This window comes from Varroa destructor, unplaced genomic scaffold (assembly GCF_002443255.2).
Source record: "Varroa destructor unplaced genomic scaffold, Vdes_3.0 BEIS01000005.1, whole genome shotgun sequence".
Classification (NCBI taxonomy): Eukaryota; Metazoa; Arthropoda; class Arachnida; order Mesostigmata; family Varroidae; genus Varroa; species Varroa destructor.
The window spans coordinates 23,987,093-24,004,957 of record NW_019211458.1 but is presented as its reverse complement, the minus strand read 5'-3'; the positions used below and the strand labels follow the sequence as shown (position 1 = coordinate 24,004,957).

The window sequence follows — 17,865 nt, the reverse complement described above, 5'->3', positions numbered from 1 at the left end:
CGATTGTGTGTAGCATTAATTGTCTTTATTTAATCTCGTTCAATACAGATTCTACAAAAACTTGTGATTTAACAACATGATACATAAAGTGCAATTCTTTTGTCTGCTCCATGGTATCATTATCTAGGTTTTTTTGAGCTATTTGGATCATTACAATAAGGCTCTAAACGGTCAAAACCCCATTTTTTAGATCAACACTTTTTTTGTGTAAAAATTTGTTTTCATTCTTAATTCACTGGATTTTCTCGTCATTTCTATAATTATATTGAGTCTCTGCCTACTCAGATATCTTCTATGCACGTTGGGTTATGTAAAAATATTTTACAGTCTAAATCGAAGCTAACCGAGCCCATTTCATCTGTTCAAGGTCAACGATACTCAGATAGGCGGCCTTCGGCAGGATGGCATGAGGACTCCGGCACAGAATCAGCTAAAGGAGAAGGCTCTTTGGCACCAAGAGGGACCTTTGCCAAAGGCTTTTCAAGCAGTCTGGGCCTTCACGGGCCGCATGCGCCGCCACCCAGCATCAATCACACCCTAACTCCGACGAATGTAACGGGCCAGTTGGGAGCTACAGCTTACCTTCATTGTTACGTGCATAATGCCGGACAGAAAACCGTCAGTTGCTAAAAAATTCATCGAACGAAATTTATGCTACCGTGCATGAGAATCCGTTATTTTCTTATATATTTTTTTAAATAGTCGTAGTAGTAGTAGTTATATTAATGAACTGGAAAATTTGAGTTAACACTCAGACGCATGAACTTAATAAGGTTGAGTGCCGATATGGGGAAAGTATAACTGGATGCAATCTATATGATTAAGTGAGCTGACGTAATAACTACTGGCACAGATCGTCACATAAGGAGTACAGAATAGGCCCCCAGGCTAATTGATAGTCTCCCGTTTGGCGGATAGGTTATAAGCATATGAGTCGTTCTACACAGTATTGGTTATTTGGCACCGTATTCCTTATTATAACTTAAAAGTAAAATAATGACGACAAACCTGCAAGTAACATAGACAGTGTCAACTTACTTGTACCGGTCCACATTTATATAATCAGCAGGAGCTGTGATTCATGTGAGTGTTTTTATTTGTAGGTGACGTGGATTCGCCGCGCCGACTACCATATTTTAACGGTGGGAGTTATCACGTATACAACAGATGAACGATTTTCAGCAGTACGTATTGAAATGCCGCATGCCCTGTCGTTCACAACAGTAACCGCTAGCAATGGTTCTGATCTAGTTAATCAAAGCTCCAGACAGATCATCACAGTTCCCTCGACAGCGTCTGTCGAAGACTGGATGCTGCAGATTCGAAATGTACAAAAAGGGGACGCTGGCGAGTACGAATGTCAGGTTAACACGCGGTACCCCATCATCAGTTCACAAATAACCCTCAACGTTCTCTGTAAGTAGATATTATGGAATACCATTGTAATGCAGACAGACACCTCGCGGAAAAATTTGCAACTTTCGAAAATATTATAGAATAGTCAGAATTCAGAAGGAAGATATATCGCCGAAGTATCCTTATCTCATTCAGCTTATACAGAGACAAATATATACGTCGAAAGACGATTTGGTAAGATTAAACTTATCTGTGTGGAGCCTATCTGATCAACGTTACCACCTAGTTATCTATGATTTCAGCTCCACACGCGTCAATTCTCGAGGGAAGCGAGGTGTTCGTTAACGGCGGTAGCGTCGTAAGCTTAACATGCGTGATATATGATTGCCCTCTGCCTCCAACTCACATATTTTGGTACCACGGCGATCGAGTAGTCAACTACGATAGCGGAGATTCGCGTCACCGTATCAACATTACCAGCTTACAGCCACATAACCCATGGCAAGATGTGACTAGACTCAGCTTAACAGACGGACCTACACAGATTTCGCAACTCGTCATTCAGAACGCAGCAAAACACCATTCAGGAAGCTATACCTGCGCCCCAGTTGACTCGGCCCCAGCTAGGGTGCAAGTGCACGTGCTCCAAGGTAGGCAAAAAAAAAATTTGGGGCAAAATACATTAGCATAGTTTGATGCAAGAGAGCGAGACATGGTCCTCATTAGTTTATGCATTGCCCGGTTCATCTATGTTATAGGTCGTTTTTGTCCATTGTGTTCAAGGCGTATAGAACTAGGCTATAACAAAACGTCAAATAAATATGCCCATGTTAGCGTGCGTACAGTGGTATATATGCATATATATAATTAAGTGTGCTAGAGTATTACTCCTGACAGTCATGTTTATTCAATATAACCATCAATATCGTGACCAAAGCTCCAGTTCGGGCCCGAAGCCCCTCACAAACTACTCGTTTTCAATGTTCCCTTTGCAATTGTCCACGTTGTCATGTTGAAACGGGTTTCGTTCTCGCTTGATAATGCTTTGAGTATAGCAATGCAACGGGCTCAAACATGGGTTGTTCAGTAACCATATGCGCTCATCTCAGAACACGCTTGTATTCTCAAGCAATTAACGCTATAATAATTGGCTGGTAGAAGCTGTTGCACGATTTTGTTGAAAGACATCTCAGCTGTCCACGATTGCACAAAAGTTTATAGAACACATAAGCTTACTAAGTAACCCACCTGCCTCTCTGGAAAAAAAACTTGTAGTGGCATAACTTTTTTTCCTCTGGACGCTACACTAAGAACATTACGTTTGACCGAAAATCTGCTAGATACATCCTATGAATCGCGAGTAAGCTACCGATCATACCAGCGGCTCATTTTTGAATAAAGGATAAAAAAATTCTCACGGAAGAAAGTTGGAGACGCTTTACTTTAGAAAATCGATTAACAAACAACATCGGTCGAATTTTTTGGCTTTGATTCTCTCCGAGAGCAGCTGTCTGACTCTTCTGACGCACGATGTGCACCTGGGTCCTACAAAATTTACCTTTTGCTTTGAACTCCATGCAGAAAGAAAAATAAGCGATTTTGTGAGATTGTCGGTATCGACAAGCCATAAAAGCTATTTACGATATTTGTTTCGCACACACTGAAAACTTCATAGTGAAGAGATACAGACTTTACTAAAATGTATTTTTTAAAGTCTTCGTGGAACTTATAAGGCCTAATAAAGTGCTTTCTTTCGGCCGAAAACGCCTTAGCCGAACGTAGTGAGCTACAAAAGTCCAAACTCGGGTAGCCCACATTTATCCACCGTTGCTGCAACAGTTTTTGTGACCCAAGTGCAAGACCACTTTTTCACACACACACATAACCGTTGGAGTCTTTCTGATTTCGGTGAACTGGCGACCTTAGAGAGCGATGAAATACTTTCGCGCAGTTCATAACATTTCATCCTCGGCCAACAAAAAAAGGGAACAAACTAACGAAGAGACAAAAATTGCGATCATCTTCCGAATAAGCAGATATCTACACATACATTCATAAGCTGTTCTTATTTATATAATATAATTTTCCTAATAAGACTTTAAGCTCTGTTGTAGGTAGAAATATAACTGAGCTCATATAACCTAATAAATAAATATAAAAATAATGTTGAATAACTCAAGCAGGATAGTGGTTCAAAGGTACTCCGCCTTACAACTGACAAATTCTAGGTGTCTGCTGTAATTTCTTATGAGTTGAACAACGGTTGCGTGTACCCCTAACTCCTTAAAATTTCTAGGCAGGCCCCTAAGTCCAATTTATTCCTGTTTTGGTTAATTACGTCTAACGGAGTCGAACCCTCGAGGCGAAAGAAGCTTCGTGGACGGACCATGAGAGTTCGTAGGTACCTACTACGTACTGTGAGCCACTTCGAATAACTATTCCTTAACGTTTACTGTGGGAATCGCCGCTGTTCCGAATCACAATTTTATAAATCAAGGGATAGCGAGATAAAATCCATTGAGCTATTGTCCTAAGAATGTACCGGAAATATCTAGCTATTGCTAGATCAGGTGCTAATCATGCTAGCTCGAGTCTCTAACCAACACATAAACATAGCTTTAATGATAGGGGCAATCCGTGCTATGTGCACATATTCGCGTATATCAACTAGCTTTCTTTACAGATAGATGAGTTATCGGGATGTGCCTTCGAATACTACGAACTGCTTCGTGAAAAATTAGATATAGACAATACCAATGAAAACTATTCGAAGTCATGTGCCGCTTGTCACTCTGTTAGGAAAAGGAAACAAATCTAAACTGCGGTTTTGAAAGTTAACTTTAACTAAACAGAAGTTGGGCATAAACATGTTCATAGCTAGAAAGCTGCTAACTTTGGTTAGAGCTTAAATAAAGTGGGAAGCCGTGTTGTTAGCCGTAAAAGTTAGCAATTACCTAATTGAACTCTTCACTTGTAGCTCATCCTTAACCCTTCTCTTCAAATGGGACTAGCATAAGCGTTGCCTAATTCTACCTACAATACTACTGTATTCTAATAAGCGACGTGTGTCCGAAGCAAGGTTTAAATCTGATTCATCCCAAGTATCCAGGAAAAAACACATTATATCAGGGATACATTGGATCCAACGGTAGATGTGGTGGTACGACGGGGCTATGAAACAACTAATTTGCTTTTAAAAGCAGCATTAAAGGATCACTGAGTGCTAACTGGTACCTATTATACCTGTAATTTTCTCCCCAAAAAAATGTTTTAACCTATATATATACCCAAATAACCTGCATTTTTCCAAATATACTCAGTTTCAAGTTTGAAACAGACCTTGTTTTATAGTGTATGGCAAATAAGTTCTGCGTCGAGCCATCCGTCACACAAAAGGGGCGTCAAAGTTTTCCTGGGGGCACTACCAGCTCCTTACCTTTACTGTAGCTTCAGTAGTAACTCAGATTACCACAGATGGCTTCTTCAACGGGAAAATGAAACGCTTATTTTCTACATGTAGGGTTACTTCACCACTTCATCATGTGAAGAAACTCGGCATGGCGGCCCTGATTTCAATGAGTACGACAATGCTCTTGTCTCAGCTCTAGAATATGACTGTACCTCACAACTACGTTTTACTGGATACAAATAGACTTATTGTCGTTAAATAATTAACAGAAGAAACAGATTTCGTTAACTCGCATTAACTGGACCATTCTTGGCGTGATTTCGCATGTCTCTTGATGAAATAAGCCGGATATGACCTTGTCTCCAATGGCGAAATTGATTGCTGACTTACTGAGTACCTTCACTAGCATAGCCTGAGTGGCCTCACATCTTCAGCAAAGCCAAAGCTAACTCTAGCTCCAGTAGGAGTTACGTGCGATCGGTTCAAGAACTCTAAATTACATTCGATGACCAGAACGAAGACACGAAACAAGAAACATTTAATATATCTGTATAGTCGGAAGGATAACTCGAGAAAGACCTGGTAGCTTAATCTGAAAAACAAATATCCCATTTACTTCATGCACGATGCAAATATCAGTTGCATGCAGATCTGCTCGCTAGCGCATAAATTAATTACACCCCTAATAATAATTAACCCCTAATAGTGTAGCTGATGATAAAAAAAAACCCTTACCCTACTTTACATAGAGTAATTGAAGCTTCCCTTAACAGTTAGATTGTATAAAGTTGGTTACCGGCTTCCATCGAACTTGCTTGCAAGAGTGAGTTTATTAGATGCAAAAAAAAATCTAGTGAGATAGGCTGCCCTAGCACTGGCGCAATTAAAATTATTATGTTTCCGCTAAAAATAACTTGACAAACATGTCACACAGAACAAATAAATGTCTGCTGTCTTGTGTCGCAGAATGCAACTTACTCAGTACAATATTACAAGATATCACCTTTTTTTTTTTTAACAACAAATGTTACCGGAGACCAACGATACGTAAATTAAATATTTGTGCTTCCCTGTATACTATTCTTAAAAATAGTTTTCAAGAAACTACAAAATCTAGATCGCTGACTTGTGTTATGTGCTGAGTTTGATCTCTAGGCCGAACATATACTCCATAAAGTAAACGGGTCTAACATTGGTGGCTTTGGCAATATCCCAAGTTAAAAATATGTGGTATGGATGGAATAGCGAATGACTAAAGGCGTTAAACTAACAATTCATCACATACACGTACCATTTAAAGAAAATTTCTAGCGAAGTCCTACAAGCTGGACGTATTTAAACGTAATTAAACGTAAAAAATGACAAGAGATGTATCTTGCTTTACTGAATACAAACAAATGCTTTACCACTCACATTGTTATATTACGTTAGATTCTTTGAAAATGTAAACAGTAAGATAAACGTCGCCAAGTGGTCGAATCTTTCTCAGCATTTATTTCTGTATACGGTTAAATGCTGTTTCAGAAGAGGAGCAGCTGGCGCGTCAGTCTTCATCAGAGGCGTCAGAGGGACACTCGACAAAACCCCTATTTACAGTGTACACTTTAGGGCCGCTTCTTGTCTTGCAGACAGCCTTTTTACTTGTAGTAGCCCGAACCACGTGACACCAGCTCAGTCTCAACCGGAGATGCTGTCACGCGGTAAGTACGTTCACGTATGTTAAATATTTTGAAACGGAAATACGGCAAAAAGCGCTGTATAAAATTCATAGAGCCTGAGCAAATTTGCCTTAGTCCATGTTGCCAGAATAACATCGAACAGTTGACTCCACCTGTAGAAGTAGGACTGCAAAATGTAGACCAGTTATACTACATTCTTCTTGAACAAAGCGCTCAGAAGGACTTTAGTATCATCGGCATTTAAGTATTTAATATCCAATACTTGTCTCTTTACGCTTTAATAAATTCATGCTCAGACGTTGTAATGTTTCCTGATTCGCTATCTTTGCTTAAAATTTTATGGGCGAGTGTATATATTTTGGCTGCTTTATTCCAAAATTTTGCAAGTTGTTGTTCGTCCAAGGTTACTTTTGTAGAGACGTAGCATGAGAAAGTCGTAGAACGAGATGTTGTCCTGTTTCCGTTCCTGTCTATTCTCCCTTTAGGCGCCTTCGATGGAGGACGAAGACGAGCTATCTTCCTACGCAAAAGGCACCCAGGACGGTTGTGTTTCGGTTGAATTGGTTGTCCCGCTCATTTGCTCGGATATCGCGACGCAGCCTGTATTGCCATCTCCAGAAGAAATGGCATCCCACCATCAACCGACAAGAACTTTGGCCAGTTCAGACGGAGATCCCTACTGCTCTCTAAAGGATGCCTTGCCGCTAAGAAGGCCTCAAGTTTTAACTTGTGGTAGACCAGCCATTGGAGGGATAGACACTGCTATTGGCAACGTCTTTGGTGGCTCTGATGCTCGGGATAGAGTATCCAGTAGTGGTAGCGTCATGAGAATGGCAGTCTCCGGTCATTGCCTGTCAGCAGATCCAGTTCTGGCTACGTCTTCAGGAGAGTATATGGCTCCCTCGAGCCTCACGTGCTCCCTGGTGGCTAACAACAGCCCAACGTTGTATGACCAAACATTGCTGAGCCGCGATTGTATAGATCCAAGGGCTAAATACAAGACGGAGACACAGTCCGGTTTCCTTTGATCCTCGTGTTTACTTATATCTGCTAAAAAACCGACCTAAGTGTCCCACTCGTTTCAGGGATAGAGGAAGGTAACCTTTTGCTCACAATCAAAACTACTTCGACAACAACAATAGTAACAACAACACCGACACTAGGTCAGCAAAGGCACGCAGACATGTGGTGAAGACAGGCAGGCTGATGCAGAAGCGAGGATACGAACGAAATCCCGTTGAAGTCAACTTTAACGAGAGAAGTGCAGTGTACAAAACCGGTTCTTATAGAAATACAAAGTTAGACGAATGTCACCTCTAATTCGAGCCAGTAAAGCCACTCAATGTATGTGGAAGTTTGTTATAACAAATGCAACCAAAAAGCATAGTACCTATGGTGGGAGAGGCTATGGGGAGTAAAAGTTAAGGTATCAGAGTCACAAGGTATAGAGACACGGACGGAGATGGAACATGTCGAAATAATAAATTATGTTTCAAAACTATATACTTGCTTAAGAAATTACTTATTTTATATAAAACTGAAAATTCTAAATATGTTCCCACTGTGATATACCTGTATATAGATAGGAAATCAAATAAATACGTGGAGACGATTTGTAACATCTACTCTGTTTTGTTTATCAGGTAGATCTATGTTTATTAGTAGATCATATTTTATTGGTTTGGTGGTGATGCGGTAATTCAATAGACCGGCCGGCTCAAGAGAACAGCGGAAACAACTGTCACAAGTTAATGCAAAGAAAAAAGGGGGATGGTTAGGAATAAGCGTGGTGCCGACTCGTGTATTAAAGCACAAATTAACTAAAAATAGCCAACTGAGAGAGCTCAAAAAACGTTGATCATCTGAATCTACAATCTTCGTAAATAGCGTAGTTTAGACAGCATGATCGATGATCGATACCGTTTTCTGAGATCGATCTCCGAGTATCCGATGTCCACAGGTGTTCCTAGATTTCGATCATACCAACACGTAAACACGTCACTGCTGTTTAGTCTGTCAACCTTCAAAATGATTATTAATATGATTTAAGGATGTATACACTATTTGTCCATATATATGTGTTCTAAATGGAAAGGTGCCCATTGATTAGCCTCTTATGCCTTTTTTTAAACTCGCTACTATGATTAGAATTGATTCTAACGAAAGGTGTTTTTTGAGATAGTTTCATTTGTCTATAAGTGGCCGAACATCGACAATAAACATGGCCCGCCAGTTTATTACGCTGCCAGCGAAGATGTAAGTATGCTACTTAAATATTACGAAAGCCGGTGGGCATCTGTAAATTCTGGGTTTCACAAATCTGTTCAACGAGTGAATTGCGCTGTGCAAATACACTAAAGACAAAACTAAATTTCTAAACGACGTTGATTTCTACTTTATCATAGGTATAATTTAGGTTACAGGCATAGCTCACTCAGCAAGATTTTTGGAAATTTTTCGGTAAGTAAAATAGTGCAAATTAAAACAAATGATTCTTTAATTTTTAGGTGAAAGTAACGAGCACGAAACAGCGGCTCACTGCCTTTATGTTGGAGACGCTAAAGTTCGTTATCTTTGTTGACAAACAGTTGTCTGAATGTTTGTTGGATAATACAATAGTCATAATAATATATGCAACGAGTAAGAAACTGAAAATATACCTCAGCTGGTGTGTTTATTCTTATGCCTGGAAACCCGGTATTATCAAAAATGACTCAATTATAGCGCAGCCTTAAGCCTCTCCTGTAATCAGCAGAACGGCAATAACTTAGTCTGTCAAATTGACATTTTTATTTCTTATTAACTTTTTAATTTTTTCTTATTACGTCTACTCATCCACTTGCGTCATATTGACATCTATCGACGTTATCGTTACTGCCGCCCGCTTATCACGTCCCATAAATTCAGTCAACATGAATTAAGGAGACACCCGATCTTCAGCTATATTCATCTAATAACAATAAATTATATAGGAAGGTTGAACACACATTCCTCCTCTACAGCGTCGGGACTGACCGATATTGCTACTTTTTTTCCGTGGGGCTTGGCCTTTATTCCAGTTGCCTGTGCCCCGTGATGTTTGAGCCCCTTCCTGATGGTGTAGCGCTTTCCAAAAGCGCCGACATTTCACACAGTTCGTAACTCTACTCGTTGCTACCGCTACTTCCACTGCATTCGCTTGACTTGACGTTGCTCTCTTTATAAAGGGTGCTGCTATGCGGCGATAGCGCCAGACTCCGGCAGCAGTAACAGCAACCAGAATAGCTGCACCGCCGTTCCCATTAGAAACATGGCATCAATATCAACACCAATGCCGTTGGCCGAATCAGTGGCCATCACAGCAACGGTGGGGGCAAAGTGCAGTAGTCCCCACGCTGACAGTATAAGCAGTCTAGCTTTTTGGTGGCAGTAAGAGGCTGAGGCCGAAACCAAAAAAAGCTTAGCCAGTGGCAAACGATCTAAAGTTTTCACGAGCTACTTAACTTGTCTCCTACAAAGTGGGATTACTTCCTCATAGGCAGCGGGATGAGTGGCAGAGCAAATCCAGACATTGGCTGGCCAATCGGCGGACCTTCTTGCCTTTGATGGCTGCTATTACTGTTTCTGCTTAAACAGCATAACGTAGACGCTTCTGATCTGCTGCTCGGACCAACCCCCAGAGTTCGTCAGCGCGCCAAATCTCCCCATCGTATCCCAATATAGCGACTCCATCAGATGTTTAAGCGTAGGAGCTGCAAATTCTACTACCAGCATAGAGACATTACGCAGCCGCCGCTGCAAATAATCGTAGAGAAATATACGGAAGAATGAGTTTAGAGTCAGGACGTATATAGTAACTGAGTTCGTAGGCTTGCCGTTAACTGCTTGGCCGGTACGCCTCGCTCAGCTTCGTTCGTGTAAGTCGGAGTAGTAGTAGTAGTAGAGTGTAAGATTGCGACTCCGATAGATGGATGTCCGCTTTGAAGCAACACCATCGACATCAGTAGCACGAGGAGCAGCATCAATGACGGCCATGACAACAGCAAAGCGCGGAGAGCCTCGGTTGGAGCCTATGAAGTCGACGATGCGATCAGACCTCTCTCGGATCTGTTCTGTTCGGCTGGCTCGGTGAGGCCACGTAGAAATGAAGACGTTCAAAAATGGCCGCCTGCTTCCATCTACTAACATCGTCTGCCTTTCTCATAGACTGTACCTTTGTATTTTGTCTATTTCTCCTTCCTGTTGATACGTTGACTCCATGATCACGTTCTTGATCATGCTGGTGTTCCACTTTTATATCTAAAAATAGCCCTTTTATAAAACATACGTGTGTACAAGCTTCGGTGCTTCCTTGTAGTAAATCATTCCTGACTAGGTCATTTTCCTTAAAAAGGATAATGATTTTTCCTATATATATATATGTGTATGGAGAAAATGACAACGACGGAGGCATACCGTAGTCATGTTGATAGCGTTTTATTGATTGACATGGCATTTCTGCAAGGCACTAGCTTCCAAGCTAGAGAGAGAATAATATGCTGTACTTCATTTTCTCACTGCGCTGCTCTTGACGAGCAATGTCTATTGCTCAAGGAGTCGATTTTAAACGAAACTGAAGAATTCTGTATGGTCCAATCTGCTGATCGGTTTGCTCTCTCTTGCGGAACGCAACACTACCTGCCTGCTAATATTAGTCACATTTTACCTATGCGGTTGAGATTTTACATAAAAAAATTACTTTTTCTGAATTTGAACTTAACGGTCAATGTCCAGTTAGCAAATGATCAGGGTTCGTAATGGAGTGACTGTAGTGTTTGTGCCATTAGTCCACTTTCCAAGTTTATTTGACATCGGCTAATCGTTATTTTTGAATCACAGGCAGCAAAAAACGCGTTTTTCAAATAGTTTAATTTAAATTAATTTATATATATATATATATATAAAATTTGGTGAGCTGGCACATATTATTATATAAAATAGAAGATCGAGTGAGATTGTTTATTGCATAGATTTAGAAAGGAAGAACGTGTATTTGTAGAGGAAAAATTGCTTGGGTATAGTTATTGATAATGGGTTATACGAAAGCTTCAAATTCATTCGAAGAATTCAAGTCTAAGTGCTTTTTTCTCGATTCATATCATCGACATAATTGGTTTCCTTTAAGTAAGTAAACCCGTTCGAGGTATTCTCTAGTCGTTTTTAAACGATATTAATATACTCACCCCAAAATTCAACTTATTTCGTGTTTACTTCAAGGCATACAAGGCAAGCTTTTCGTTAATTAAAGATGGTGTTAATTTTTCCTCTGAAACAAAGGAGCATTCATAAGTTACAATATCGGATCTGCCCCTCATCAATTCAATATTAGAGCTGGAATTGGAAATTATTACGTCTTAGATCAGTCTGTTTGCGTCAGCGTTTGTCATGACGAGGTGTGACAGTGACGTCAATCGACGTCACCGTTTCACCTTGTTTGCAGGCGCGAGACCGACTGCCCCATGCCTCCCGTCTTTTTAAAGGCAAACCCGACTCGCATGTAGTTTTAACTAGTAACAAAATGCTGCGTGCAGTTATTGACTCTTGTTCCTTCACGATTTGGCGGTTCCACGCCAACCAGACGAATTTACATCGCTATGATCTATAACGTTTGTTTTTTAAACTATTGAATTCAGGCAAAGTTCTTCATATTCTTTAATTCCACACAGAGATTTTCCTGCTTCTTCCTCCACATGAAATTTGCTTTGCTCCGAAAAGCGGTTTCACTGCCCATAGCGACCACACGTTCACGTGCTAGCGAAAGCATGACGCTCTCTTTCGTCTTCCCTGGGTGCTTCTACCATCCACATTTTTATTGAAAGCTTTAAAGTCCTCTTTAAACAGCTTCTCACTTAACTGAAACGTCTCCGACAAGCGCTGCTTCTGCCGGTAGCCTAACTACCCTCTGAGTTTACTCTGGCCGTCACTTTCTTCTTTTTTGCCTTTTTTGACCTTCGTTTACTTCCTCTTGCTCTAACCGTTGGGCGTCTATTACTGTTTTCTATGGCCGGGCACCAATGCAGCTCGAAGATCATAGTCATTATAGCGGAAAGCTCCTTACCGCCATCAATGGTAGTGCACAGTCAATGCCGTCCGCCAGTGGCGGCTGCAGGCATTGCAGTCTCCATTTAGTCTGCGAAAGGAAAAGTGCATAGACTGTAATGCTTCCCTGTCGTTCTCCTCCTCTTCCTCTTTGCTCGATTTGCTTCCTTGTTACCCCTGAATCGACTCACCCGGCTAGTTTTTTCTTCGCTCAGGATTTTTTCCCGATCCCCTCTTTCTTCCGCGTTTACACCTTGCCTTGTCATCGTTCGTCGTCTCTGGATCTCTCCGGCGGATCTGGCTGCTCCGATAGCTTACTTTGTTGTACTGAACGAAGCGTATGAAGCTTTTATCTGCACGCGTTCCCCTTCGTCGCTGCCATGTCACATCACAGTCATTGTACTGCTCCCTTACAAGCGGACTCATACATGAACACATACATGATCAAATGAAGTTGGTCGGGCTCTCCGACTCCGGCACAAATTCATCACAGCTTAAGCACAACACCATCGCCACCTCCGCCCTACTGCCGATGGCAAGACAGAAGCGCTGTTCGTTATGATCCCCACGATTGCCGGCAAAGCGGGCAAATGCGGAGACGACAACTGCAACCCCTGATCAAAGATTTGCGGTCAATGTTCGTCATCATTTCCCCTTTATACAGCGCGTACTGGAACAAAAAGGTGAGAAGCCCAATACAGCCGAGCAGTGGGATGCGGTGAAAGACGTATCAAGATGAGGCGAGTAACTTGGTTCAGCTGACGCCTCTAGCGATAATTGTAGCACAAGCAGCAATATCAGTGCGGCCAGCAGCCTTTTATCTGCCAGTTAAAAGGGGACTAGACCATAGAGGGCTCTTTCGGTTTCGAAAAGTGGTATGGCCAACCAGCCAAGGTAGGCCATGCCACAGAACACTACAGCAAGTTCCCGCAGTATCTACCTGTCGTCCAATCGATTTCCAATATCTGTCCCCGAAACCCAGTCTCTTAATCTCTCCTCCACCTTGCTATTCTCGGCTCTTTTTCCCTTGAGAGAATGGGGACTCACGAGAAAATCACTCCATTCTCTGTAGCTTTTTGTCTCGTCGGTGCAGTTCTCGGAGTTATCTGTCTCAGTCTCACAGCCACTATGCTTCCTTCAGTGAAAGCAAACGAGTCTATGTAGATCGTAGCCGATACCTCCACTTATTCCAAACTATCTATTATTACTCTACTAGTCAACAACTACTATTACTTTTGTTTGCTATCGTGCCAAAAAAAGGAGCCTCTACCGAAACGGTTTTGGGGACCCACATAGTGCTGATCGGCCAGCCAGACTAGCGTTGGCATAATCATCCTTTCGTGGGGACAAGTCGAACTCAGCAGCTATTATACTGTAGTATATGATTATGAGTTGTTGATCTGAACACGGCCAGTACCATTTACCTCTGATGTCATTATCGGCATCAGCCAGTGCTAGCTTGAAATACTTCTCCGCATGTTGCTTCGAGGACAAGGAACTTGTATTGTTTATCTTAGGAATAAGGGAAAGTGTTCATCACCTGTACCCAAAAAAAGAGGTCGTACACCAGCCAGTAAACAAGTTAGTCATCCGCACCGAACCGAACGAAAAAAACAGAGTCACCTGCGTAACGGGCCAATTAATTGGAACTGTTCTAGCTAATTCATATCCAATATCTGTGTTCTTACGACAGCAAAACAGGTAACGGTAGTACTCCACACCGCGACGAAATAGCCAGCAGCCTATAAGGGTACATGTGCTTCTTCTATTGCTATTCAATACGCACTAGCTAAACAATTGCAACATAAGTGGAAAAAATCCCAACGGTCGGTTGACCCATTTTCGTGTTTCCCTTTTCGGCGTTAGATGAGTCTGGTCTGAGGATCAACCGGCTGATTTAGCCCAAGTCTGGATCTTAGTCCTCGTCCTTTAGCTGCAACGCCGCGGATTGCTCCTCTGTAACAACCGACTTTTTTTGACAACGATCATAAAGACGAGCTGAATACAGTATAAATACTGTTCCCGTAGCATAGCATAGCGGCGAGTAGCAGTTACTAGTTGATTTCAATAAGCGCAAACTTCAGAAAAGATGTCCGGATCGAATACCACCATATCATCACGGCCTTTCCTTAAGTGAAAAATTGATTAATTTCACTCGATCCATGTGGAATACATTATAATAGTTTAGGAACATATAGCAACAGAATCATTTTTAATATACTTATGAACTTAGAGAAAAAGGGTCGTCACTTGAGATCTGTGGTACTATGAATTGAAGTAGCAACGACAGGTCTAAGACTTCGCTTTTGGGTTAATGAATTGCAATAAACGTTCAGGTTTCAATGGTACAAACAGCATAAAAATTGAAATTATTGAGATGCCTATAGAGATAACATCGATACTTCTGAATTAAGAGCATACCGAAGTAGATAGCCACATATGAGGTTATTATACGTCATGTATTAGTACAGGTTTGATCATTCAGTCGATAGTTCTCAAGCGTTTTCTCGTGCTAGTATCGAATAAACAGGTGGTTCAGTAGACGACTATGGCTACTGAAGTCGACGATCTTCATATTCTGTTACTGCTTACCCTCATTCCAGCAGCGAAAGTTTGAAAATTACTCAAAAATACTTGAGTGAAATTCAACTGTTATGAACTCTGGGTTACTTTTTTTTTGGGTTGGGGTGCGCTAATAAGCAATTACCAGGCATTTATGACTATAAGGAGCTATAAAAGATGGACAAAAAGCTAACTTTTACGGTGCTGTTTGAAGTGTCGGCGAGGCCTTGTTCGTATTTAATTGGAATCGAGCTTCGAAAGCCAAGATAGTGCGTCGTTGGTTATTAATACTCAACATGCTTAGATCTAGTGTAATTAACGCACAAACAACATTCATACATATATACTTTTTTTTTTAATAATAATTAAATGGAACATTGATAAATTGTTAGATTTGTTATTTAAATTTTCCATTTTACATCTTAAGATATATATACGACTAGTAATCCTATTCAATCCGTAACTTTCGGTTTCTATAACTTATTACTTGGACTTATAATATAATAAGCGCAGTTGAATAAAGAAACAAAATACACTCATAATATTTGTCTATATTATATTAGCTTATGCGATATTTGTATTCTAGCGACGAGTCAATATATTATTTATTCATCGTTGTCTGTTACGATATTCTCCCGTCCTCCAAGCAACCTATTTGGTCCGTCTCATCAAAACAACTCATGTGTGCTAGTAAAAAAAAAAAAAATTCGTCCAGCCTATTTATGAGACCTTCTTTGTTGTCACATGTGCTTCTACTTATTTCGCTTCTCAGCGAACGGAAGGTATGGTTATCCGTCAGCATGAGGTCTGTAGAATATAATGGGTTTAAAAAAATTTCTAACTTAATCTCTTGTGCGGCGGCGGCGGCGGTGGTGGCGGCTTCAACGAGCCTTGCCATGTTCCATAGAAAGAATAATGAATTTGTCATAGAAGAACGAACCTTGTTTCTTCTATTGAATAGCTTAATATATTCGATACAATTGGGTCATATACAAATCCCTGCAAACCCCTTTTTCTCTAGCATGTTCGAATGCATAGAACCCTTCTCTCCACCACTCTTTTTCAGGGGGTTTAACCCTGGCCTTAGGCTCCTTTAACGTGCCTGTCTGTCCCTTTCTCCACTTGGTATAGCCACTTACGCATAACAATTTCGCAGAGAAATCAGCAATTGGAGGCACGTTTTATTCGACGTCGGGCAAAATGGTGGAAAACAGTAGGAAATAGTATTTAATCATTTCTATCAACTTATGACAATCCAGTGTCGACCTTGCAGCCTATCTTGTTATCCAATAAGCGAGATGTTGAGTCCTTGCTATCCTATCTTGGCACAACTATCCTGAACTGTTTGGGTAATTCCGTCAAAAACATGAAACACAGTAGATGCCGGAAGTGTGCTTAAGATGAAATTTAATTCGATAGGATAAATTGTCGCCAACATAAGACAGAAACAGTACTTCCAAACAATATATAGAAGTAAATAAATAACGATCAGATAAAGCAAAAAAGGAACACTTGAACATAAAACTTATCGTATTAATACAGAATAGACATTGGAATATTCTATGTTAATTGTGTCCCACTTTTAGATAAAGCAATAGCCTCTCAACGTCTTTCTGACCCATAATTTACATCGCCCAAAAGCCGTTGCAAACCGGTCATTGTATGACGGCAGATAAGCGGCGAAATAAACGAGAAATTCCAACAATTTTCCCTCTAAACGTTTGCGTTTACATTTCTCATCATACTGTCGTCATTGGGCGAGCTGTGCTGCTCCGGTTACTGGTACTGCCCCCATAAGACCCGATCCTGGTTCTGCCCTCAGGGGAACAAAGGCTGCAAAACAGGGCTTGTGAGAACTTTATATGGCGGCCAACGACAAGAATGATGGGAAGCTATTAATCAAGTTGCTGTTTCTATTTGGTAGTCCTTTATTTTCATGAGGCTACTACTCTTGCTGTTCCTGCTGCCGCCACTGGCGTCGCCGCCGCCGCCGCCGTTGTATTTAGGCTCACACAGGAGAACTAAACTAGCTGAAACGTATTCTAAGGAGAAACTGCGCCATCATTTAGTTTATTCTCTCTTTATTGTACTTTATTCTTTTTTCCTGAAGTCCTTTATGTCTATATTACTGGTCTTGTCGACTTTTACTCCTTCTTCAGATCTCAATGATCTAATACTACCGAAGCGGGAATCGAAGGCGGTAAGCGCGTGTCGCCGACCGGACCGTTTACAGAGTCAATTTCACCAGCTGGATGAGTGAGTCTGTGGGCGTGTGAGCAATTCTTAGCACTTGATGGAGCCCGTTGTATGGCTGTTCGATGTGGCATATATCTATCATGAAAGGACCAAGATCAGGACCGAACTTGATAACATGACCCTTTCCTTATATAGTATTTTGCGTGCTATACAGATAGAGACAATAACCAGTCATTTGTTCCAAATGGAGACTACAGGGTAGTTTAGTGAATCCGGTGAACTGCGCTGCTGCAACGTAAAAATCTGGCAAACTTCCTGGGCCATGGCGATGTAGAGGCCGGCATTAGCGCGAAGGACATCTGTCGAACTAGAAAATATCCGTTAACGAAGAGAGGAAGGCTTAATAAAAAAAAAACGCAGCGGATTTCAATGCGATAACTAGATGGCTGAAAAGCACAAAAGACGATTAACTGACGCGTTGACTATAGCTAGTGATAATAACAATAACGAACAAGCACAAAAGCACATCCATACACATGCACACTGTGCGATCGACATATATATGAAATTATCTCCATATATTCTAACTTAGCTACGATCTTATGT

The 17,865-nt window shown here is 41.1% G+C and overlaps 1 protein-coding gene across 7 annotated transcripts in view; it reads left to right on the top strand.

The window, feature by feature from the left end:
- LOC111251611 (zwei Ig domain protein zig-8-like) overlaps positions 1-17,865 on the top strand; it is a 112,954-nt gene that overhangs the window by 9,981 nt on the left and 85,108 nt on the right. For 4 of the 7 annotated variants that reach the window (XM_086989722.1, XM_086989721.1, XM_022808334.2 and 1 more), the window contains 4 exons: positions 368-618; positions 1,104-1,416; positions 1,659-2,006; positions 6,290-8,069. In XM_086989722.1, coding sequence (XP_086845848.1) covers positions 368-618; positions 1,104-1,416; positions 1,659-2,006; positions 6,290-6,429 — 1,052 coding nt within the window. In that variant the 3' untranslated portion in view covers positions 6,430-8,069. Of the gene's footprint in view, positions 1-367; positions 619-1,103; positions 1,417-1,658; positions 2,007-6,289; positions 8,070-17,865 lie in introns of those variants that run through there. The other 3 variants (XM_022808335.2, XM_086989724.1, XM_086989723.1) reach the window with 3 other exon arrangements.